Raw genomic sequence first — 25,584 nt, 5'->3', positions numbered from 1 at the left:
CTACACACAGCTGCTTTACAGTGTTGTGTTAGTTTCTGCTGTACAGCAAAATGAATCCATTATACATATTCACATATCCCCTCATTTTTAGATTTCCTTCCCATTTCTTTGGCTTCCCTGATAGCTCAGTTGGTAAAGAATCCACCTGCAATGCAGGAGACCCTGGTTTGATTCCTGGGTCGGGAAGATTCCCTGGAGGAGGGATAGGCTACCCACTCTAGTATTCTTGGGCTTCCCTTGTGGCTCAGCTGGTAAAGAATCCACCTGCAATGTAGGAGACCTGGGTTCAATCCCTGGGTTGGGAAGATCCCCTGGAGAAGGGAGCGGCAACCCACTCCAGTATTCTGGTCTGGAGAATTCCATGGCTACAGTCCATTGGGTCCCAAAGAGTTCCCATTTAGGTCACCACAGAGCACTGAATAAAGTTCCTTTTGCCATAGAGTAGGTTCTCATTAGTTATCTATTTTATTTCATAGTAATGTATTTGTTGCATAGGCATAGCAGAATTTAGTACCCACTGGACTCTTATGCCAAATCTCTATACTTGCCTAAGTTTCCAACTTCAAGAGGCATTTTGGCTTTTTTGAGGGACTCCATCTCCCCTTCTGCTCTCATCCAGGACCATCTTTGATGTTTATTTAAACATGCTTCCTGTGGATTCCAATTCTAGAGGCTCAGGGTTGTTGCAGGTGGTGAGGAGTAGAGGAGGGGAAAGCCACATGCTGTGGTCTTCTGAGCCGCACTCCTTCATGCCCTCCTTCTCCTCCTTCCCTTCCCACATCTCCAGTAGTCCTCTCTTCTGCATGTCCAGAACATTTTCAATAAGGGAACTCTCTGATTCTGATTAGATCCCAGGTACTAGGTTTGAAGCCACATGTTCAGCTTTTCTACTAAAGAACACTGTAGGCTGTTTCCTCACCTGTCCTTTTGCTAGGTCTGCGGGGAATAGAGTCATTTACCTGTTGGTCCACATCTAGGTGCTTCAGCTGAGTGTGTCTATCTCCTTCTGCAGCAGATACAATTCTTCCTACCTGAAGATGGGACTGCATAGACAGGTCATATATAGCACCAGTTTAGATGGTCAAAATTTGAAGCCATCACCCTGGTATGATTTTAGGGTCACCAGCTTCCAGCTTCCCAGTCACAAAATTATAGATGCCTGAAATTCTACCTTTAGAGATCCATTCTTTGTCTCAGGCTTACTTTCCTTTTGACTTGCACAGACCCCAGAGCTGCCCAGTAATTCTTAGTCATCAACTGTCTAGTAAGATTCTCTGCTGGCAACAAGCAAATATGGGGAAGATAACAAAAGGCACTTCATCAAATATTAAGAGTAAGGAAAAGGGATACAATAAAAACATTAAAAACAGCATCCTAGTGGAAGGTGGCAGTGGAGATCCTGAACTTTGACCTTCTTTACACTTTGGGCAGTGAACAGATGTAAATGTGGTTGGTGCCTCTGGAGGATGAGTTCGGTGTTGTGAAGCAGTCTTTCCTCTCCTTTCAGTGTTCCACTGCATCGAGGCCATGCACACCTGCCTCACTCAGGACCAGCTGGTGGTGGAGTGGCAAAGCTCTGCTCTGGAGGTCGATACATGGATGGTGGAGTGGGTGCCAGACTTGGACTCAAAGCCCTTGGCCATTTCCTGGGAGTCTGTGTCTCACGCCAGGAACTGGACAATCCAGCAAGGTAGCCAGTGCGGACCCCACAGGTTCTTGCTGTGTAGGATTCACTTTTGTTTTCACCAGTTTTAAAATCCTTAATTTTGGCTTCATACCTGTAAATTGTGAGTAATAGAATTTGACAGGCTAGGGCAAGCTTAGTGACGTGTGCTTCTTGGCATTTCCCAGCAGTGCTGAAATAAGAAGCCGTGAGCATCAGACTAGGCAGCTGACGTGTTTCCAGGCGGAAAGCACCATCTTTGGTGGTGGACACCCACCATCAGAGAGCTCTTCCCAGATACCATGATCATGTGGATGCAATGTGGAAATCATGTGATTGTGTGGAAACACCAGACTTTGTATCCCATCTGTCCTACTCAGGGTGCCTCCTTCAGTTCTGGCTATATGTTTAGGTTCTAGGGCCCTTCCACAAGTGACTGATACAGAGAATAGCCTTCTTTTCAAGAAAGTCCCTGCTCCATATAAGACACATAAGTGAGGCTTCACTCTCCCAGTCCTATCACTCTGACCATTTTTTAATACTTAGAAGCATCTATATGAAGAATTATACTTATGTAGGGAGGCAGACAGACAGAAGAGCTAGAATTTATGGTAGCTGAGTTCTCTAGGGTGATATGCTATTGAAAGAAGAATTAAGTTTATTCTGTGGTGCACCCCGAATGATGTAACAAAATCAGTGATGAAGGAGAGCCTGGATCTCTTACTTCTCCTTTCCTGGGTGGCTCAACCATTTTGTCAGAGTGGTGCAGGTTTGGTTCTAAGAATTGGTTTCAAAATGTTAGAACCAACATAGATATTAGAGACCATCCAACCTAAGTCCCTTATTTTCCAGATGTGGAGACGATAGGGAAATAAAATATCTTCCATAAGTCATAGGTCATAAGTCAGTCTAGCATTCCTTCTTCTATGCTGTGCTCTGCACCTAACGCTTCTTTCTCCCTCCCTCCTTCTCTCTCTTTCCCTCCCGCTGCCCCATTCCCTGTCTACCTCCCCTTTTTCTACAGATGAACTGGAACCTTTCTTGTGCTATAATATCTCTGTGTATCCAATGTTGCAAAACCGAGTGGGCGAGCCATATTCCATCCAGGCTTATGTCAAAGAAGGTGGTATGTATGGACAGGGTTCCACTGGGCAAAGGCAACTCTGGGGCCTGTCCATCCTTTACCCAAGGCTGTGAAGGCCTGCAGCTTGTTCACAGTTGCTTTCGTGCTCATCCGTGCTGCACATTTAGCTTGTAGTAAGCTATGTATACTTATTACCGTTTGTAGTAGTTGACACAGTTGTGGTCAAAGTATGGAGTCACTGAATTTTGAAGCTGTGGTGGACATTAGAGATCATCAAGTCCAAGTCCCTCATCTCACAAAAGCAAGGTTCAGAGAGGTGAACCAACTTGCCCAAAGTCACAAATAAACAGCACTAACAGCTCTATAACCAGAAAAGACCAAGCTAGGGATCCTAAGAGTTAACTGTAACTTGGAGATGCTAAAAAATTATAGTTGATTGTATAGCAATAAGCAAAGGTTTTATTGGTGAACCACTCAGACTTTACTTCTACCTTTTTGGAAGTTAACATCTTCCAGATTCAACCTTAGGAAATAGATCCTGTCACTCAAAGATAGCTCATGGAGGCATAATCTTCAACTGTTTGATAATAGCTATTACACGTATGGATGAGAGAGCTGGGTGCCAAATTAGTGAGAGGTCTATGAGCGAGTACTCTTTCTCTGGTCTTTGACTCTGCTTCTCTTCCTGTTTGAGAGGTATGATTCCAGACAACAGTTTTCTCAAGACAAGTTGATTCATCATTTCCCTACTCTGCCCCGCCTCCCACCCCCAGCACTGATTACAGTTTGAGGACTGGGCAGAGACTTCGTAGGGGAAGGACCTGCTGGGGTGTGATTCGGTATTCATTTGTCTCCCCGTCCTATAAAGTTCCATCAGAAGGTCCCGAGACGAAGGTGGAGAACATTGGTGTGAGGACAGTCACAATTACATGGAAGGAGATTCCCAAGCGTCACAGAAATGGTTTCATCAACAATTACACCATATTTTACCAAGCTGAAGATGGAAAGGAATTCTGTAAGTGAGCTTATAGTCAAGCTGAAAGAACCCTGAGCCCCAGATAGATGCTGCGGTAGACCTGCTATCGGGGTAGATCCTGTGGTGGGTGCCCTTCCATTTTGCAGGAATCACTTAACTTCTTGAGATTCTCTGAAAACAGAGTCAAGGGTGTCCATCTCTTGAGTTTGTAAGAGTCAAATGAGATTGAAATGACTGTACCTGAGAGTCCTGTAGGCACCAGAGAAACTGATACCATTTGTGCCCATCAGGCTGTGAACAGTGGGCCTCCAGGGAGCTTCTTGACCTTTCCTCCAGAATGGGACATGCCTAGATAAAGGCTAGAGGGGACAGACCCTGTTTGGTGGCATTTGCTTCAGTGAAGGACCCTTTACAATGGCTCCTACCGTCCACTGCCTTTTCTTGCATCTACAATATTGCCTGACATCCTCAATTGTGGGCTAGGCCTGGGTTTTTGTTTAGGCTAATTTTTTTTGCTGTTATGGTAAAATACATATAATGTAAATTTTACCACTTCAAACATGTGAAAGTATACAATTTAGTGGCACTAAATATTAAGCATCCATAATGTTGTAACCATAACACTACTTATTTCCACTCCAAACAGAAACCGCGTACCCATCAATTAGTCACTTCCTTACCCTTTTCCCACAGTCCGTGGCAACCAGAAAACTCCTTTCTGTTTCTATGGGTTTACCTATTCTGGATACTTCATATAAACAGAATCATACAATATGTGACTTTTTTTTTTTTTTTTTTTTGCCTGGCTTCTCTCACTTGGCATAATGTGTTTAAAGTTCATCAGTGTTGTAGCATGTATTAGCACCTCATTCCTTTTTATGGCTGAATAATATTTTATTATATCAAGAAACATTTTTTTGTAATCCATTCATCAGTTGATAAAACATTTTAGCCACTATGATTAATGCTGCTGTGAACATTGGTGTATAAATATCTGTTTGAATCTCTGCTTTTAATTCTTTGGGGGTATATACTAGGATTAGAATTGCTGGGTCATTTGGGAATTCTAAGTTAACTTACCGAGGAGCCATCAAGCTGTTTTCCATAGCAGCTACACCAATTTACATTTCCACCAGCAATAAATTAGAGTTCTAATTTCTCTACATCCTTATCAACACTTGTTATTTTCCATTTTTAAAAAGTGTCGCTGTCCTAGTGGGTATGAAATGCTATCTCAATGTGGTTTTTAAAAAATGTATTTATGTTTAACTGAAGGATAATCGCTTTACAACATTGTGTTGGTTTCTGTCAAATGTCAACATGAACCAGCCATATCACTGTGGCTTTGATTTGCACTTCCGTAATAACTAACGATGTAGAGCATCTTTTATATGTGTTTTTGGCCATTTGTATATCTTCTTTAGAAAAAGTCTTTGAATCTCTTTGCTCATTTTTAAATTGGGCTGTTTGTCTTTCAGTTGTTGAGTTGTTAGGGTTTTGTTTTGTTTTGTTTTTTTTAAACATTCTGGATACAAATTCCTTATCAAATGTATGATTTGCAAATATTTTTTCCCATTCTGTGAGTTTTTCACTCTCTTGATAGTGTCTTTTGATGCACAAAAACTTTTAATTTTGATGAAGTCCAGTTTAATCTTTCTGCTGCTTCTGTGCTGGTATCATATTTAAGAAGTCTTTGTCATATTCAAGTCCATATAGATCTACCCTATGTGGTTTTCTAAGCATTTTATGGTTTTAACTCTTATATTTAGGTCTTTGATCCATCTTAATAAGCTAATTTTAATGGATAGAGAGATAGGAGTGTGAGATCGCCAAGCTTGGAAGCACAGGTTCCAGTGCTCTTATTTGAGCTCCAATAAAGAACAGTTTTCACTTGGGTTTGGCTGTGGTGTTTGACTTCTGTATTTTTCCTTTAGCCAAGACAGTCAACTCCAGCATCCTGCAGTATAACCTGGAGTCCCTGACACGAAAGACCTCTTACACTGTTCAGGTCATGGCCAGCACCAGTGCTGGGGGAATTAATGGCACCGGGATAAACTTCAAGACATTGTCAATTAGTGAGTACTCCTTTAGTCCCTGGGAATATCTCCTTGGTATTTCCTTTAGGCCAGTCACAGATGGTGTTTGCCAGGGGCAGGAGGAAGCCAAGTGAAAGGGCGATGTAAGAAGAACCATTTGTTCTCTGACTCACTGGCCTTCCAGGAAAGCATATGAGTGATGGGAGGGAGAGCTGAATTTGGAAAGATGGTTCGTTTTGCTTCTTCCTCAGGGGTGCCCCAGATCGTCATAGACAGGAGGGATCAAGTTAATGCCAACTTTACTGACACTTCAAACCAGCCCCACCTGAAGACTGTCCCCAGTTCACAGTCAATCCCTGTGTGTCAAACAAGGAAAAACCTTGCACCATTGACCCACTTAATGTCACATTTGTGGAGTCTTTTGAGTAAGAAAGTGCATAATATGTTCTAGTAATCAGATTTTATATTAAAAATGGGAGCAAGAAAATTGTAATAAATACAACAATAATGTAAAATATAATATGATTCATATGATGCTTGTGGGGCTATTCAAGAGGGAAAGAAGATGGGCTGAGAAGGGAGATGAAGGAGAAAGAAGGAAGGAAGATGAGAGAAACAGGTTAATTTTTCCAAGTCTTTGAATGACAGGTTTGATTGTAAGGATATACTAACACTGTTCTTACAAATGAAACTTAAAAGTGAAGGAATATTGCAAAATTTCAATAAAAGCTAGAAATAGTCTAAGTATTCTTGGAAGTCCCTTATTTATCATGTTTCCAAGAGAAGAAAAGCAGTTTATGGTTCTAGAAAATGTGGGTACAGTATGTGTTTCTACACAGAAAACACGTTCGTTTTTTATTGACTGAAACATTGTCTTTAGGGACTTCTTTTTTGATATTGCTCTTTAAAATTTTTAAAAATCATGTTATATTTTTACAACACTAGGCACAAATTGCATTATCTGGTGGAATTTCTCTAGGGGTCAACTTGAAGGCAAAAGTCTACCTTGGAGCCTAGAAGTTTCTTACCTTTGGTTCTTATAGATCTCCCTGCTTCTATCTTTGATCCTCTACCATCTGTTTTCCACACAGCAGCCAGAGTTTAAAATCCTAGACGCCCTGCTTAATCCAAACTCCTTCCTATAGCTTTTAGGACCCTTCCTAATCTGTCCCTTCCTGATCTCACCTCCCACCACTTACCATTTATGTTCCCATTTATGCTCCTGAATCTGCTCTTTTTTCTGCCTGGAATGCTTTCCCCAAAATGAACATGGCTCATTCCTTCTCATTATTCACATTACCTCAAATTTCACTTCTCCCAAAAGCCTTCTTTTGCTACCCTATCTAAAGGTGCTAACTCCTATCCTACTTTACCCTAGTTTTTCTCTAATAACAAAAATAATTTTAAAAACACCCATTTTATCTGAAATAATCTTACATTATTTATTGTCTGAATTCTTGTACCAGAATGTAAACTCCATGAGAGTAGGGATTCCTGTGTTTCTTACTGTTTATTTTATTACTCAGAATAGTGTTTGCCAAATTATAAGTGCTCATAAAATGTTTATTAAATGAATGAAATTGGAGGATGAACCTGGGGAACATAATTTGTCAGTATTATTCATGGAGAGGAGAAATGAAATGAATTTGAATTAAATTGAAAGAAAATTGACAAGGAATATGTTGCTAAAACTATTGGTTCATTTCAGTTCCATTCAATCGCTCAGTCGTGTCTGACTCTTTGCGACCCCATGAATCACAGCACGCCAGGCCTCCCTGTCCATCACCAACTCCCAGAGTCAACCCAAACCCGTGTCCATTGAGTTGGTGATGCCATCCAACCATCTCATCCTCTGTCGTCCCCTTCTCCTCCTGCCCTCAATCTTTCCCAGCAGCAGGGTCTTTCCAATGAGTCAGCTCTTCGCATCAGGAGGCCAAAGTATTGGAGTTTCAGCTTCAAAATCAGTCCTACCAATGAACACTCAGGACTGATCTCCTTTAGGATGGACTGGTTGGATCTCCTTGCAGTCCAAGGGACTCTCAAGAGTTTTCTCCAACACCACAGTTCAAAAGCATTAATTCTTTGGTGCTCAGCTTTCTTTATAGTCCAACTCTCACATCCATACATGACCACTGGAAAAGCCATAGCCTTGACTAGACGAACCTTTGTTGGCAAAGTAATGTCTCTGCTTTTTAATATTCTGTCTAGTCATAACTTTCCTTCCAAGGAGTAAGCATCTTTTAATTTCATGGCTGCAATCACTATCTGCAGTGATTTTGAAGCCCAGAAAAATAAAGTCAGCCACTGTTTCCCCTGTTCCCCCATCTATTTGTCATGAAGTAATGGGACTGGATGCCATGATCTTAGTTTTCTGAATGTTGAGCTTTAAGCCAACTTTTTCACTCTTCTCTTTCACATTCATCAAGAGGCTCTTTAGTTCTTCTTCACTTTCTGCCATAAGGGTGGTGTCATCTGTATATCTGAGGTTATTGATATTTCTCCCAGCAATCTTGATTCCAGCTTGTGCTTCCTCCAGCCCAGCATTTCTCATGATGTACTCTGCATAAAACTACTAGAAGGAAATATTAATCTTTGATTTTTGTCAAGAAAGTAAGGAGCTCAGCCTACTATTGACTTTTGTTCTCCTTTTCCCAAAGGTGTCTTTGAGATTTTTCTTGTAATTTCTCTGGTTGGAGGCGGCCTTCTTATTCTCATCATCCTGACGGTGGTATATGGCATCAAAAAACCCAAGTGAGTTTGGAGACAACAATGTGGGCCCTCAAAATCAGGGATGGAAATGGGGTAGAAGGCACAATGGGTGGAAGAGGGCACTCTGCCATTTAGGCATGTTCATTCATTTTTTGGTTTTTCACATAGCTACTGAATTTATCCTGTGCCTTACACTGTGGCACATTGGAATTCTAACTGGAGCAGAGGACCTCTACCCCCCACAGTCCCATGCACCAGGCCTAGGACTTTTTGAAGCCAGGGAAGTGCCAGCTGCCTCACAGGCTTTATCTGCTATGTTCTGCAATTAAGACTAGAGCTGGGGAGAAGATCCTCTCTCTCAGTGTCTAGTGGGGACCACTGGCAGCAGCAAAGGGTCTCCAGGTGGCCAGCTTCTCTTCTAGGTAGAGTGGGGAGTTGGGGCACTGGCTAGCACATGGCCAGCATAGACTGGTCCTTGCTAGTTACACAGTGTTGGAGGGCTGGCTGAAGGCCCTTTGTCCTGCCTGCTCTGGCCACTGTAGGGAAGGAAGCCTGTCTTCAGGGTCTTGTGCTTTCTCTGCCGGGGGGTCTCATTCTGCCCTGAGGGTCACGGGCTCCCTGTCTGGTAGACCTCTCTCTCCAGAACTGCACAATTGTGAGCCTTCTCTGCCAAGCTGCGCTCACGTGTGCATGTGTGCTAAGTCACTTCCGCTGTGTCTGACTCTTTGTGACCCTAGAGACCTAACTAGGGACCATAGCCTGCCAGACTCCACTGTCTATGGGATTCTCCAGGTAAGAATACTGGAGTGGGTTGCCATGCCCACCTCCAGGGGATCTTCCCAGCCCAGGGATTGAACCCACATCTCTAATGACTCCTGCATTGGCAGGTGGGTTCTTTACCACTGACCTCACCTGGGAAGCCCAAGCTGTGCTTAGATATGGTCAAACTAAGTCAACCTCAGTTCCTGTGGATTGTAACTGAATCTTCAGCACAAATTCTTGGACATTTTGCATACCTAAAAGCTCCCAGGTGGTGACGATGCTGCTGGTTGGGAACCACACTTTGAGAATCACTGCTCTAAAATATGGGTATCTTTTATAAGACTTAGAGTGTTACCTTTCTTGGGGAATAAATCTCAAACAAATGGCTCTGTGATAGTGTGATTCCCTGCACCAGGACCAGGGTGTGGAGACACAGTGGCAGGAGAGTGGGAAAGAATAGCTTTGGGGAATAGTCTGGGGAAAGTCTCCCTCCATCACGTCCCACAAATGACTTGCAGTTTCACCCCCCTCCCCCAACAAAGTATTTTGTTTTCTCAGTTTCCCTCAGGAGGCTGTGAGCTTGCCATTATTCAATAGGGAGCCGCACAGTTCCCCACGTGTGTATGCGGGCTCAGTCGTGTCTGATTCTTTGTGACCCCCATGGACTGTAGCCCACTAGGCTGCTTTGTCCATGGAATTTTCCAGGCAAGAATATTGATGTGGGATGCCATTTCCTTCTCCAGGGGATCTTCCCAACTTGAACCTGGGTCTTGCGTCTCCTCCACTGGAAGGCGGGTTAACACTCTTTTGGCTTGGCCATGCAGTACAAGTAAAATGCTTCTTGGACTCACTTCCTGTTTTAAAATCTTCTCTCTTATTAGCAAACTGAAGCACCTGTGTTGGCCTGATGTTCCCAACCCTGCTGAAAGCAGTATAGCCACGTGGTGTGGAGATGATTTCAAGGTAAATGCTCCTGTTTCTATTAAGGAGATTGTGAGCAGGCTGGTTATGGGAGGTGGACAGGATGATGCGGGTGGGGAGCAGTCCTGGGCTGAGATTTGCACAGGGTTCACACAAGGGGAACTCGAGGTTTAAACATCCCAGGGAATGGCTGGCAGGACAAGTGGAATCAGCCTTCCTGGAACAACTTTGACCTCAATCTTTGGACAAGAGGAAAGGGCTTCACCAGGCTCATAGAACCTGGTGTTTGCTGGGCATAGAACTGGTCCTATAAAGGATGCCATAGAAGAAAGACACTGGCCTTACCTTTAAGGACCTGACTGTCCAGTTAGAAAGCAGGAGAGCTGAGCTATAAGGTTGGAGGCTGTTGAAAGAGCAGCCAAGAGCAAATTAATCCAGAAACCACCTGGGGACTGCTTATGTGAGTTTCCATCCAAAGGCTGGGGCAGGGTGCGTCAAATTGTTCTTCTCAGATTGGAGAAGTTGGCAATGGGTATTCTCGTGAGTTATTCATAATAGAAAGTTTCCTTTCACATACATTTTGAAAGTGAAAACTGTTCTGAAATTTTTAAGGTTTAATTTCTTGGTTAAGTAGAAATAAGCCCAATCAAGCATAACCTTTAAATCCTTATTATTGAAGGACTATTTTCAGTATCCCTTGATGCAGGAATTTTTAGTATTAGCCCTTATTTCCACTCAGAAGACTTTTTTTCTTAACATGGACATTAAAATTATATTATTATTTAATTAAATTTTTGTTATTTCTATTTTCTTCTCTCATCATTCATTATTATCCTATTTCATTTTCCACTGATCAAAAGTTATTAAGAGAGTAAATTAATTCATAGGAAGTATTGTCTGATGTCTAAAATGTTTTTTGAATTATCTGTAGCACCCACTTAATCACTCAATATATGCCAGGTATTGAACTAGGCTCTGGGAATGCAAAGAGGTCCGACCCTGCCCCTGCCAGGAAGCCATCTTTGATTTTTCTGGTGACATTGGGGAAGTCATTTGTCTTTATGACTGTGGTTTTTCCATCTGTAAGAGTTTTAATTTTGACGCCTCCATCTCCACTGGGATTTTGTGAACCCATGATTATATGAAAAATAGCTTTGGGTTCCCTAGAAGAAGAAATTATTTGAATATAGTGTGTTCTTCTCAGGAAATGGGCCACTCTTGCCAAGCTCCCGTGGAGGGGACCACTTAGCAGCAGCAGTGCAGAGGTGGGCTTTGGGTGTCCCAAGCCCAGTAGCTTTTGTCTACATTATGTGTGGCCCCCAAATGAATACTGGGGGCGTGTCTCTCTCATTTTCCCAGGGTAAGCTAAATCTGAAGGAGTTTGACGACTCTGTGAACAGAGAAGACGGGATTCTAAAACCATGTTATTCACCCAATGACTTTATTGACAAGCTGGTGGTGAACTTTGAGAATTTTCTGGAAGTGGTTTCCGCTGAGAATCCTGGAAAGGGTTGCGAAAATATCTTGGGAGGAGAAAAGAATGAGTACGTGGCCTCCCCAAACAGGCCTTACTGTCCCACTGTTTCAACCGAGATTCCACCCAGAGGGCCCCAGTGCCTGAGCTCTGGGATGCTAGAGGGGATCTGCCCAGAAACCAGAGAGCGGCTTCTCCCTCCCACCCAGGGCTGTGGGCCAGACCATCTCTGTGAGGAAGGAGCACCAAACCCATACTTGAAAAATTCAGTGACAACCAGAGAATTTCTCGTGTCTGAAAAACTTCCAGAGCAAATCCACAGAGAAGTCTGAGAGCTGCCGTGGCTTGAATCCCGCTGTGTCTCAGTGTGGGTGACACACAGAGCGGGAAGGTACGGCTACAAGAGCTTTCTTGGCATCGTCCCATCCTGCTTGTGTTAGAGAAAGCCTTGCACACCCCCAAACTTGGTTGGTACAGATGTGGAATTTGCTTGAGAAGAAAGGATGCTGACCAGCCTGAGCACTGCAGACGAAGAACAATTTTGTTGTTGTTGTTGTTCAGCTAACAAGCTGTCACTGAGGCCCCTGGCAGATGGACTTAGAGGGACAGTAGACACTGGAGGCAGACATATGTGGCCTTCCCGAGGAATTGGACCTTGGGCACGGCCTGTGCTGGGGCTGCTCCTCACAGCTCCAGGAGAGACTTTCCCCGTTGCCAGAAGACTGTTGTTTAGTTGGCACTTGGGTGACCTGCTGGGAGGCGAGGGGCTCTCCCATCACCTTGACTTCCCTGGCTCTAGGTTCCACTCTGAGGCAGCCATGGCGTCGCTTTAGGTTGCTTTAAATCTCTCTTTCAACACAGAGGCAGCAAGTGGGGTGGCCTTCCAGATGAAGTGCCTGAAACGCTTCATTACCCTCATTAAATCTTAAGTGTCTGCAGCAACAACCAACCCAGGACTCTTGCCCTTGGTCCACTCCACGCCTGCAGTGGGGGATGGAGGAACAAGGGAGGGCCTCAGCAGGGCACTGGGGAAGGGACGCTCGCCTGGGCCAGCAGGTCCGCCCCGCTGTCCAGATCATAGCCCAGCCCGCCAACAGTTTCCAGGGGCCCCTGCTGCCCCTCTGTCTGTACCCAAGCCTGGGAGTTGAAAGGCACTGTAGATGGAAGTGGCTTTTTGACAGGGACTCTGGTCCCTCATGCTGGCCCGGAGCCCAGGAATGCTTACGGAACACATCCTGCAAAGGCCTCTCCCCAGGGCCAGGCAGGGCCTGGGCACGTGGAATGCTTAGCAACCATGCTGCTCCCACACCAGGCTCCTCTGCCTTCACCCGGCAAAGCCGGGAGCCCACAACCTTGACTGGAACCTCTAGCCCAAGGGCTGATGGCAGACCCCTGGGAACTTGCGGCTGGCCCTGGGCTCACACCCTGCACACAGTGGCTTGCTGGTGTTGGCGATGGCTCGTCTGGCCATTGCGGGAGGTTGCTGAGAGCCTGGTGAGGTGGGGGCAGTGGGGCCTGGTGAGCCCAGCATTTGCCAGATAGAGAGGTTGACGGTATTTTCTCCAAGAGTGAGAAGTCTGTGCTTGTGCTCCACAAGCAGTGTCACAGACTTCACAAGCCACTGACTCAGGTGTGCAAAAACATTGCTTTACTTTCCTATAACCAAGATTAATTTCCAGTGCCAGCCCCTGACCTTTAGAAGGAACCACCCCAAGTTAGAGATTTTGAGTTGCCTCGGGTTTGGAGCTCGGGCTCACCTGGGATTTCAATGCCCCGTCCATCCTGGGACTGGCTCTGAGTGCCAGCAGATATTCAGGGGAATGTGAGGTCTGCTGCCTGACCCCAGGCAGGGACGTGCCCTCTTCCCTATCCCTTGCCACTTTCCTCTAATCACTGCGTCCTTATCATGGGCACAAACAAGCATGCTTTCCCAAAGCTGCCTCCTCATTAAGTCTCCCGTGTCTACAGCACCCCCAAATTCCTCAGTCCTGGTTCAGAGAACAGTGACCACTGACAAATCTAGGAATAAAGGATGCCTGGGGCAGGCGCTGGGAGCCTATGGTCCGGGAGCAGAAAGGGACCAAATGAAAGGGATTCTCGGCTGTGGTGGGCGCTCTCTGCCCTGACGCCTCCCTCCCCAACCCTGTTGTTATGTGGGCACTCCTGTGAACTCCCTGTCTCCCAGAACCCCAGACTGGCCCTTTCCACCCACCTCTGATCTCTGGGCTCACAGGAGGCCCTAGCCTGGTACCCCGCATTCCTCTCTCTTCTGAAAAACCCTCTGCTGCCTCCAGCTGAGGGGCAGGGAGTGCCAGTGAGTCCCTCTAGTCTTTTTCTCACACCCTTTTGAACCTAAAGTCCAAGAGTTTGATGGTGAGGAGAGAGAAAAGGTCACAAATCGAAGTGGGTTTCAGGGATGAAGCCATTACCCTTGCTCTCCCTCCTTTAACCATTCGTTAACACCTGAAGCTTCTGATGAATAGCTGGCAAATACCACGCCCTGGAGCTTCCCAGGTGGCAATACGGGTAAAGAACCTGCGTGCCAATGCAGGAGACATAAGAGATGCGGGTTCAATCCCTGGGTCAGGAAGATCCCCTGGAGGAGGGCACAGCAATCCACTCCAGTATTCTTGCCTAGAAAATTCCATGGACAGAAGAGCCTGTCCGGCTTCAGTGCAGTGGGTCGCAAAGAGCTGGGCACGACTGAAGTGACTTTAGCACGCATGCACCACACCCTTGGCCCTTCCTCTGTTTCATTCCCTTTCTCACTTTCCTTCTTGCCGCCTGTCTTCTGCTCCTTTTTCCCCCACCATTCCCAGCAGCTTTGCATCTTTTTAAATGCTTCCTTTTTCCCCCCTCTCCCATTTCTTATTTCTTTTCTTTTTATACCTTTCTCCCCTTTCCATTAGCCCGCTTATAACATCTCCAGATTTACTTCTGCTAGCTTTGAGGGCTAGGAAATTTAGGGCCCTCTGTTTTGTTCTAGATGGCCCAGGGCGGTTTCGCAGGAGTCAGTGTTTCCTGCGAGGAAAGGGGGCAAGTTTCCCAGGAAGGCCAGCAAGCATGCTGAGCAGCACAGCTCTGCAGAGCAGGTCACGGGCCTGGCCTGGGAGAAGCCGGCGCGGGCCATCCTCTCCTGGAATCTGGTCCCGAACTGTCCCTGCTCTAGGGTCCTGCCCTGCCTCTGTGGCTGCAGATGGAGAGGGCCATCTGCGTTTTTTCCTGTTGCTGTCAGAGAGATACTGAGAAGACACAAACAGGACAACTTGTTTTATCAAGCTCATTAAAAACTGATAAAATTCTCCTTAGAGTTTTCTAGGGCTCTGGGAACCATGCAAACAGCTACATTTGTGCCGTTACTAGCCTTTCTTTTACAGTAATATCAGAAAAAAATTTTAAAGACTGGCAGAGAAGTGGTTAGTGGTTCAAAAAAGAGAGATGGTACCTTCATTCTTTCTCTGCAATAAAACACAGAGTAACACCATGTGAGGTGGGGTCCTGGTGGGGATCCTGGTGGGGGTGGGACTTTGAAAGAGGCAGAAGATGGGCAGGTCCCGCCACCCTCAGGGCTGCTCCTGCCTCGTGTGGGGAAAGCCTGTGCTGGTCTGCCCAACACCTGCCAGTTACCCCCCACACCCCCAGTCCCTTCCCCAGGTCTCCAGTGGCTCTTAGCTATTGCTGCTGCAGCAGGCATGCTTCAGCCCAGGTGCCTGCCAACTGGCCCTTGAGCCCAGTCTGGGCTCTGTTTTTGAAGGGCCCATGAGCCAAAAATTATTCTTACATTTTCAAAGACTAGAAAACAAAATTAAATGAAGAATAACATTGAATGATATGTGAAAATTCTACAGAATTCAGTGTCTACTGATGAAACTTAGTTGGGACGCGGTCACACTCATCTTTTATGTATCATCTCCAGCTGCTTTCTGCACACAGAGACAGAACTGAGTAGTTGTGACAGAGTTTCTTCCATAGAGCCTTAAATAGTCACCATCTGGTCCTTTATAGAAAAAGTTTGCTGACCCACCCCTGTGAAGCTGACAGACACAGGGCTCAGACTGCACAAAGCGTTTTAACTTTGAAGTATCCGCTAAGGAAAAACAAAATCAGGCTGTGTCATTCTGGAGGCACATTCTGTGTCATCCTAATTGGATCAGGACAGACCTCTTAAAAGGGCACATACTCCCTGGCTCCCCGCGGCCCTCATGATCTCTGCCTGCCTCTGCCTGTGGCTAAGCTGGAGAGTTGTGGCTTTTTAGCGGGCACTCCAGTGGTTCTCAACCCAGGTCATTTTGTCTCCCATCCTTGACTGTCAGACATTTGGCAATGCCTGAGGGTGCTGCTGGCATCAAGTGGGTAAGAGCCAGCAAAGACAGTGGTCACCCTACAATGCACAGAACAGCCCCCGCAACACAGAATCGTGTGTCTCAAGGCATCAGTGGTGCCGAGGCGAGAAATCCTGACTGAGCTAGCCTCTGCCCTGCATCCATAGCACTGGCCACAGGGCCGCTCAGTGCCCACACAGAGCTCTAGGGGTCTCCCTTTTTTATTTTTTTATAAATTAAATTTTGTTTTGGACTCAACTTTACAACAGCAACAAGAACAAAAACCTCAATGCCAATTATTTATTTCATTCTTAATTCATTTCTGGTATGATCTGTGTCCCTTAAATGAAATACGTTTTCATTTAATTACAAGTGATATATTGATTCAGTTGGAGTCTTCCTTTACTGTCACTTATTATTTCATGTATAAAATCTCATGTATGAATGCAGTTCATAGTGGCCACGCTGAACCTCTCAGTGTACCTGCATATCGTGGTTTGCTAAGGATTGTTTTAAATGTCCTCCTCTTATAGGGAGAAACTTCAGTGAACATTGTTGCACAAAATTTTCGCACCTTTGTCTTTACTCCTTGGGTAGAATTGCTGGGTCAAAGTATTATGGTTATTGCATGACTGTCCCCCCCAAAAAAGCTACACTGATTTGTAATAGTGCCAGACACTGCTATACACTGGATTTTGTCGATTTACTGGGCATGGTCAATGAAACTTCATAGTTATTTGTCTTGCTTAAATCATTGTGAAGCTAAACTTTTCCCGTTTATATTTTACAGCCCACAGACATGTGGGACCCTATCCACATGTCTGATAGCACCCACATGGGGGCTTATGGTTGAAATGGCTCATTATGTTGACCTCACAAACAAAGAATAAAATCACAGTGATCCTTGAGACTGACCAAATTGCCCAAATGACATTCTATTTTCCCGCTGGCCCCTACTTTCTCAAGGCTACGAGACCACTGGATTTCAGACCTCCAGCTACATGTCAGCAGGACTCAGCTACAGGCTAAAAATTCCTTCAGAGAATTTTTCATTGGCAGGGTATAAGAAAGACCCCATCAGAAAGGGAGGACACTGATTCTCCTTAAGGGCCAGTCATCCTCTTGTTTTCCCTCTAATAAATTTCTTTTTCTTGCCTGACTGCCCAGCTTGCTCTCTTTTTCTCCACACTTTCCTTACAATGTCCATCTGTTGACATTAAAAAAATTTTCTAAGCTCCCGAGGGCATTGAGAGACCAGCTGAGCTGCTACAAACTAGAGGCGCTCAGCAGGAGTTTAGAACAATTGATGGACTTTATCCTTCAGTTGACTATTTAAAAATATGGGTTGTGTGGGGCATTTTAAAAGAGAAATTTCACGCTAATGTATTTTGCTAATTGTTTTATGTAGATGCTAATTAGCAACAAGGCCTAATTGTAATCAAAGTATGTGGCATTACCATGCCGTGTGCTCTTGTTGGGGATGCCCCCTTGCTGCTGAGAAAGGGGAGTGACTCCTGCAGGAGAGCAGACAGCCAGCCCATAGGGAGCCACGTGGTGGTGGGGGCGGGGGGCAGGTCCAGGTCCTGCCAAGCTTGAGGGGTGAAATGCCAGCAAGATATCCCGAGGCCTGGACTTAGAGAAAGAAATCAAGACATGCATACCGGAATGCTGATGTCAGGGAGGAACGCTGACCCCCTGAACCAGAGAAGCGCTCTTTGTGGGCTCTGCCTGTCGTCTTTTCCATGGATTATTCGTATGTCGATGTAACACGTAATGCATGTGCATGAAAGTTCATGTGTGTGAAAACACGGTTATTGTAATGAGAATAGCCTTCAGATGCTTTATTGTAAGTGCGTTTATATTTTGATTTTTCAAATAATAAAACAGTAACACCATTTTTAGGTTATGTGTATACGTTCATTTTAAAGTTTTACCCACTCAGATGTTTAAAATAAGACTTCAAAATGTAAAAGACTGCCTTTGTTAGACATGAGGGTGACTGTGGGAAACTCTAGAGCTCAGGTGACCAGGAAGCAGAGGTGGGCAGTTACCCCTGCATGCACACCTCCCACTGTGGAGCCAGCCGGGCCTCAGGCGCGAGCCCTGGCTGTCCTCCCACCTGATTCTTCCTCGTGGCAGCGTTTCAAACTCCTTCCAGCTCCTCAAGCTCCCTGGGATCTCCCCTCACTGCTCCCCTCACATCAGCAGGTGATGTGGCCCCCACGCGTGGAGGCCCGTCTCTCCTGTGACAGTCAGAGGCAGAGGGGACCCCTCGCATCCATCCCTTCCTTGGCCTCTCCTGTACTGTCACCTTCTCCCTCTCCAGCAATTCCTCCCCCTAGGCCTCTGAACAGGCTTCCAAGAGAAGAGGACAGCAAACGTGCCTCCATCTCCCCCTCTGCTGTCTGTGACCCCACGGATCCACTGAACATCAAGGTAGAAAGAGCCTCACCCAGCAGCAGCTTCTCCAAGTGGCTCAACTTCTTCTTTATTTTTATTTTCAATAATGAGAAGATGGAACTGATAAAATGTTCTAGAGGAATAGAAAGAAAGTGCTCTAGGAGCAGACAATTTGGAAACAAAGGCTTCAGACTGGCTTCTTAAGTGTTTAAATATAAGGCACACGTCTGCCCACTGTTGTTGGAGAAGCCCTGGGGTGGGGGGGTTACCTCAGGTTTTGTTCTGTTCGTCACTAAGGTCACTCCTATCTGATGCTTAATGGCACTTACTAAGAGCTTTCTGTGCACTATCCAGCAATTCTCACAATTCTGTGTGGTACTGTTATCCAACTTGCAGAAAGGTGGGTACAATCAATAGGGTAGTGTTATTGTTCAGTCGCTAAGTCGTGTCTGACTCTTTGCAGCCCCAGGGACTGCAGCACGCCAGGCTTCCCTGTCCTTCACCATCTCTTGGAGTTTGCTCAGACTCATGTCCATTGAGTTGGTGATACTATCTAACCGTCTCATCCTGTGCCGCCACCTTCTCCTTTTACCTTCAATCTTTCCCAACAGCAGAGTCTTCTCCAGTGAGTCCTCTCTTCGCATCAGGTGTCCAATGCTGGTGCTTCACCTTCAGCATTGGTCTTTCCAATGAATATCCAGGGTTGATTTCCTTTAGGATTGACTGGTTTGATCTCCTTGTAGTCCAAGGGACACACAGGCTGTGATTCGTGAAGGGGTGAAAGGGTAGTGAAAAAAGTGAAAGTGTTAGTTGCTCGTGACTTTTTGTGACCGCATGGACTATAGCTCGCCAGATTCCTTTGTCCATGGAACTCTTCAGGTAAGAATACTAGAGTGGGTTGCCATGCCTTCCTCCAGGAGGTTTTCCCAACCCAGGGATCAAACTCCCCACATTGCAGGCAGATTCTTTACTATCTGAGCCACCAGGGAAGCCCAATAGAGTAGTACCATTATCCAATTTACAGACAAGGAAATTGAGCTCAGAGAGGCTTCAGGGACTTCGCCAAGATTCTGCAACTGAGGAATGGTGGGTTGGAACTGGGCCACTAATTCCCCTGAGCTTCCCTGCCTCTCTGGCCAATAACAAGTTGGCTCCTGAGGTCAGAGAGAGTTCAAGAGGATTGGATTCTTCAAGGTGCAAAGGGCCCTTGAGACTCTTTTCCTGGTTGGGTCGGGAGACTCTTCCTCTCTCTTTCTCAGTGCCTGCCAGGACCCCTGAGATTGGTTTTTGATCCAGGAGTGAGTGGAGGTGGAGGCAGGCACTATGTCTCCGTTCTCAGAACAGGAAATGACGAGAAGAGAGAAGACCCAAGGGAGCCTGAGCTTCCGGATGGGCTTGGGATGCTGCAGAAGCAAGACAAGATGCCGCAACAGAGTGATAGACTCTGTGAACACCCTGGGCCCTCAAGCAGGACACAGGGAAGTCTGGTGGAAGAGGGGAGTTGGAACAGGGCCCTGCATGTAACTTTCCCTTCCGACTAATTTGCTCTTTCCACTCCTCCCTAATCATTCTTCTGCTCTTTGTTTCTCAGACTCCTCTTAGTTGACTTGCCATTTGAACCTCACAGATCCCGGGGATTGAGTCCCTGGTGGACTGCTTGCTCCACATGCTCTTTGTCATTCACACCAAGCCTTCAGCTGCATCTGTGTCATCCCCAAATTTCCATCTGCACTGAGCCCAGGATCTGCATTTCCAATTGCTCATTGAACATCTCTACTTGAAAAGAACATGTCCAAGGCAAAGAATGTTTATCACCAACCCACCCCTCCTCTTTCAAACCTTGTTTCTCCATTCTCCTACTTGGACAACCTGAAGTCATTGAAGCTCCTTCCTTCCTTGCCATCAGCACCCAGTAGGTCACCGAATCCTTACCCTTTTCTCTACAAAACTCCTCTCCCCTATAAGCCTCTCTACTCTATACACCCAAATCCCATGCCAACCCCTAGCTTGGTCATCTTTGGTCTGGGTCTTTGAGCAGCCTCCTCCCTGGTTTCCCTTGCTGTGGCCCTATTTTCTACACTCAAATCCACCTTCCACGTTACCTCTAGAATGATTTCTGTGCACAGGTCTGGTTCCATCTCTGGCCTACTTCCTAATCCCCAGTTGAATGGTCCACAGGTAACATCCAAACCCCATAGCATAGTAATGGGTAAGGTTCCATTTAAATTATTTGCTCATGTACTACACTTTTAAAGAGTTAACAAATATTATGGCAAATCCTGAAAGATCATGCTGTGAAAGTGCTGCACTCAATATGCCAGCAAATTTGGAAAACCCAGCAGTGGCCACAGGACTGGAAAAGGTCAGTTTTCATTCCAATCCCAAAGAAAGGCAATGCCAAAGAATGCTCAAACTACCACACAATTGCACTTATCCCACATGCTAGTAAAGTAATGCTCAAAATTCTCCAAGCCAGGCTTCAGCAATATGTGAACCGTGAACTTCCAGACGTTCAAGCTGGTTTTAGAAAAGGCAGAGGAACCAGAGATCAAATTGCCAACATCCGCTGGATCATGGAAAAAGCAAGAGAGTTCCAGAAAAACATCTATTTCTGCTTTATTGACTATGCCAAAGCCTTTGACTGTGTGGATCACAATAAACTGTGGAAAATTCTGAAAGAGATGGGAATACCAGAACACCTGACCTGCCTCTTGAGAAATTTGTATGCAGGTCAGGAAGCAACAGTTAGAACTGGACATGGAACAACAGACTGGTTCCAAATAGGAAAAGGAGTTCGTCAAGGCTGTATATTGTCACCCTGTTTATTTAACTTATATGCAGAGTACATCATGAGAAATGCTGGGCTGCAGGAAGCACAAGCTGAGTTCAAGATTGCCGGGAGAAATATCAATAACCTCAGATATGCAGATGACACCACCCTTATGGCAGAAAGTGAAGAGGAACTAAAAAGCCTCTTGATGAAAGTGAAAGAGGAGAGTGAAAAAGTTGGCTTAAAGCTCAACATTCAGAAAATGAAGATCATGGCATCTGGTCCCACCACTTCATGGGAAATAGATGGGGAAACAGTGGAAACAGTGTCAGACTTTATTTTTCTGGGCTCCAAAATCACTACAGATGGTGACTGCAGCCATGAAATTAAAAGACGCTTACTCCTTGGAAGGAAAGTTATGACCAACCTAGATAGCATATTCAAAAGCAGAGACATTACTTTGCCAACAAAGGTTTGTCTAGTCAAGACTATGATTTTTCCTGTGGTCATATGTGGATGTGAGAGTTGGACTGTGAAGAAGGCTGAGTGCCGAAGAATTGATGCTTTTGAACTGTGGTGTTGGAGAAGACTCTTGAGAGTCCCTTGGACTGCAAGGAGATCCAACCAGTGCATTCTGAAGGAGATCAGCCCTGGGATTTCTTTGGAAGGAATGATGCTAAAGCTGAAACTCCAGTACTTTGGCCACCTCATGCGAAGAGTTGACTCATTGGAAAAGACTCTGATGCTGGGAGGGATTGGGGGCAGGAGGAGAAGGGGACGATAGAGGATGAGATGGCTGGATGTCATCACTGACTCAATGGACATGAGTCTGAGTGAACTCCGGGAGTTGGTGATGGACAGGGAGGCCTGGCGTGCTGCGATTCATGGGGTCGCAAAGAGTTGGACATGACTGAGCGACTGATCTGATCTGATCTGATCTGACGGCACCCCACTCCAGTACTCTTGCCTGGAAAATCCCATGGACGGAGGAGCCTGGTAGGCTGTAGTCCATGGGGTCACTAAGAGTCAGACACGACTGAACGACTTCCCTTTCACTTTTCACTTTCATGCATTGGAGGAGGAAATGGCAACCCACTCCAGTACTCTTGTCTGGAGAATCCCATGGACAGAGGATCCTGGTGGGCTGCCATCTATGGGGTCGCACAGAGTCGGACACGACTGAAGCGACTTAGCAGCAGCTGCAGCAGTTTTTTATGGCTTCTGTAACAAATTACCACAAACTTTGTTGTTCAGTCGCTTAGTCGTGTCCGACTCTTTGTGGCCCCATGGACACCAGGCTTCCCTGTCCTTCACCATCTCCTGGAGCTTGCTCAAACTCATGTCCATCAAGTCAGTGATGCCATCCAGCCATCTCATTCTCTGTCATCCCCTTCTCCTTCTGCCTTCAATCTTTCCCAGCATCAAGGTCTTTTCCAATGAGTTGACTCTTCTTATCAGGTGGCCAAGGTATTGGAGCTTCAGCTTCAGCAACAGTCCTCCCAATGAATATTCAGGACTGACTTCCTTTAGGATTGACTGGTTTGATCTTCTTGCAGTCCAAGGGACTCGCAAGAGTCTTCTCCAGCACCATGGTTTGAAGGCATCAATTCTTCAGCACTTAGCTTTTTTTTTTTTTTGTCCAGCTCTCACATCCATACATGACTACTGGAAAAACCATCACCTTGATTAGATGGATGTTTGTCGGCAAAGTAACGTCTCTGCTTTTTAATGTGCTGTCTAGGTTGGTCACCACAAACTTAGTGCCTTTAGTGACATGAACTTATCTTACAGTTCTGTAGGTTAGAAGTTCAATGTCATCTCACAGGGCTAAAATAAAGGTGCCATCGGGGTTGTGCTCCTTCTGTTTCAATGCTTTTTCCAGCTTCTAGAGGCAGCCTTTACTCCTTGGCTTGTGGCCCCCTCTTCCATCTACAAAGCCAGCACCATTGCATCGCTTCGATGGTTCTTCTGGAGTCCTGTCTCCCTCTGCTCCCTGGGGCTGAGCTCAGTCTGAGGTCTGAAGCACATCACTAAAGGCCCAGCCAAAGCTTCACTCTGTGTCTGATTAACTTTGTCTACTTCTTAGTGTTCCTGACCCAGGGACCGGCCTTGTCTGAGACCAGAGTCCCATGGAAGCTAGATACGGACCATGCCTGGTCAGAGACCTGAATAATCTTATTGCCAGCAAAGCTGCCTAGAGTTCCTGGCCTAGATCTGTGAACCAGAGGACTTACTAATGGTCACCCCAGAATTAGACACACTGGGTTATGAGCCCATCTGGACTCCACAGGGCTCACTCTGCAGGGACAGGCCCCTTTTCTATGGGGCAGAGAGCTGACCAGGGTGCATAGTCCTCTGGATGGGCTGGCTCCCAGAAAGATGTACCAAGAAACCAGACTGTGGGCTGCCCCTCGGGGCCCTTGAGAGTCTTGGCCCATCAGAACTGCAAAGACAAGGCCCTGGGAGAGGAGCAAGGGGAGCCCATGCTGGGTCTAAATAAACTTCCACTCAGTTCAGAATTCCAAGTACTAACTTGATGTTTAGGACACGGCAGGGTTCTGTACTCCAAGGAAGCACATCCCAACTAGTGGAAAACCTCTGGTGCTGGGGGGATGAAACCATGGTGTGATATATACACATCTCAGAGTTTCTTTATTCCAGATTTTCCTTCATAGAGATCAACCTGAAGGATAGAAAGAACTCCCCGTTTGCCCTTGCAAATAAATCACAAATATCTACTTAGAAGCTAAGTTGAACATTTTCTCTAGAGGAGTCAGCATGTGTCTAACTCAAGCCCCTCCCAAGACATATTTGATCAGCTAGCCTTTGTTGTCTTCTAGGAAAAAAAAAAAAGAGTTCCAGGAAAAATCTTCTAGGATTGTTAATGCAGATTTTCTGATGGTAAGATAACTGACAATTCCATGAAATCTCAGGGCTGGTGCCAGAGAACACATAATACTTCAAACCAGAGAACGTGCCGTACAAAGGCAGTGTCTCTTGGACCCAAAGCAATATTTTCCACCTCTCCCTGCCAAAACAAGACAAAAACAAAATAAAAAAATACCCCCAAAACAGGCACACAAAAACCAGAAACAAGAAACAAACAAACAACAACAACAACAAAACAAACCCAAAGGAAAAACTTCAAAAGGGAACAATCCTAAGAGAAAACAACAAAATGAAACCCAGGGCTCCTATTATCTGCATCTTGTCCTTTGGGACCCTCTGCCCTTCTTGGCTGGGAGACCCTCATGCAAATGAACTTGGGAGGGTCCCTCCAAGGTCTGCAGTCCCAGGTGATGACAGGGTGGTCCTGGGGACCCATGGCTGTGCTGCCCATGGAGAGTGGATGTGCAGGCCCACAGATGGACACATTCCTGACTTCACGGGTCAGGCAGGCAGTGAGGCTCTGTGAGAGCCTGGGGATAGCAGATGGTGGCATCTGGCATCAGAACCACTACATGTGAGTTGGGACCAAACTTGGGAGATGGGGCAGGGGGCTGCCACCCTCAGGTCTTGTGAATGGTCATGCCAGCTTCCTCCCATTCCTTTCTGGGCAGGGTGCCTGGTAGCTTTCACTGGTGAGGGGCAGTGGGGGGAAGTGACTGATGGTAGTCTCTGGGTGTTTGCATCCCTGTTTCAGTTCAGTTCAGTTCAGTCACTCAGTCATGTCTGACACTTTGTGACCCCATGGACTGCCATGCTTCCTTGCCATGCCACGCTTCCCTGTCCATCACCAACTCCCGGAGCTTACTCAAACTCATGTCCATCGAGTTGGTGATGCCATCCAACCATCTGATCCTCTGTCGTCCCCTTCTCCTCCTGCCTTCAATCTGTCCCAGCATTGGGGTCTTTTCAAATGAGTCAGTTCATTGCATCAGGTGGCCAAAGTATTGAAGTTTCAGCTTCAGCATCAGTCCTTCCAATGAATATTCAAGACCTTTAGGATGGACTGGTTGGATCTCCTTGCAGTCCAAGGGACTCTTAAGAGTCTTCTCCAACACCACAGTTCAAAAGCATCAATTCTTTGGCTGTCAGTTTTCTTTATAGTCCAACTCTCACATCCATATATGACCACTGAAAAAACCGTAGCCTTGACTAGACGAACCTTTATTGGCAAAGTAATGTCTCTGCTTTTTAATATGCTGTCTAGGTTGGTCATAACTTTCCTTCCAAGGAGCAAGCATCTTTTAACTTCATGGCTGCAGTCACCATCCACAGTGATTTTGGAGTCCAGAAAAATAAAGTCTTCCACTGTTTCCCCCTCTATTTGCCATGAAGTGATGGGATTGGATGCCATGATCTTAGTTTTCTGAATGTTGAGTTTTAAGCCAACTTTTTCACTCTCCTCTTTACTTTCATCAAGAGGCTCTTTAGTTCTTCTTCACTTTCTGCCGTAAGGGTGGTGTCATCTGCATATCTGAAATTATTGATATTTCTCCTGGCAATTTTGATTCCAGCTTGTGC

At 45.9% G+C, this 25,584-nt stretch overlaps 1 protein-coding gene across 1 annotated transcript in view; it reads left to right on the top strand.

The window, feature by feature from the left end:
* IL31RA (interleukin 31 receptor A) overlaps positions 1-17,848 on the top strand; it is a 52,827-nt gene extending 34,979 nt beyond the window's left edge. The window contains exons 8-14 of the mRNA XM_061393499.1: positions 1,508-1,690; positions 2,688-2,789; positions 3,616-3,762; positions 5,658-5,798; positions 8,417-8,510; positions 10,112-10,193; positions 11,511-17,848. Coding sequence (XP_061249483.1) covers positions 1,508-1,690; positions 2,688-2,789; positions 3,616-3,762; positions 5,658-5,798; positions 8,417-8,510; positions 10,112-10,193; positions 11,511-11,957 — 1,196 coding nt within the window. The 3' untranslated portion in view covers positions 11,958-17,848. The remainder of the gene's footprint in view (positions 1-1,507; positions 1,691-2,687; positions 2,790-3,615; positions 3,763-5,657; positions 5,799-8,416; positions 8,511-10,111; positions 10,194-11,510) is intronic.
* Positions 17,849-25,584: the final 7,736 nt, after the last annotated feature.

This window comes from Bos javanicus, chromosome 20 (genome assembly GCF_032452875.1).
Source record: "Bos javanicus breed banteng chromosome 20, ARS-OSU_banteng_1.0, whole genome shotgun sequence".
In the NCBI taxonomy this organism is placed as follows: Eukaryota; Metazoa; Chordata; class Mammalia; order Artiodactyla; family Bovidae; genus Bos; species Bos javanicus.
Note: the sequence above shows the minus strand (reverse complement) of the source record. Positions and strands in the feature narration are given on the sequence as shown.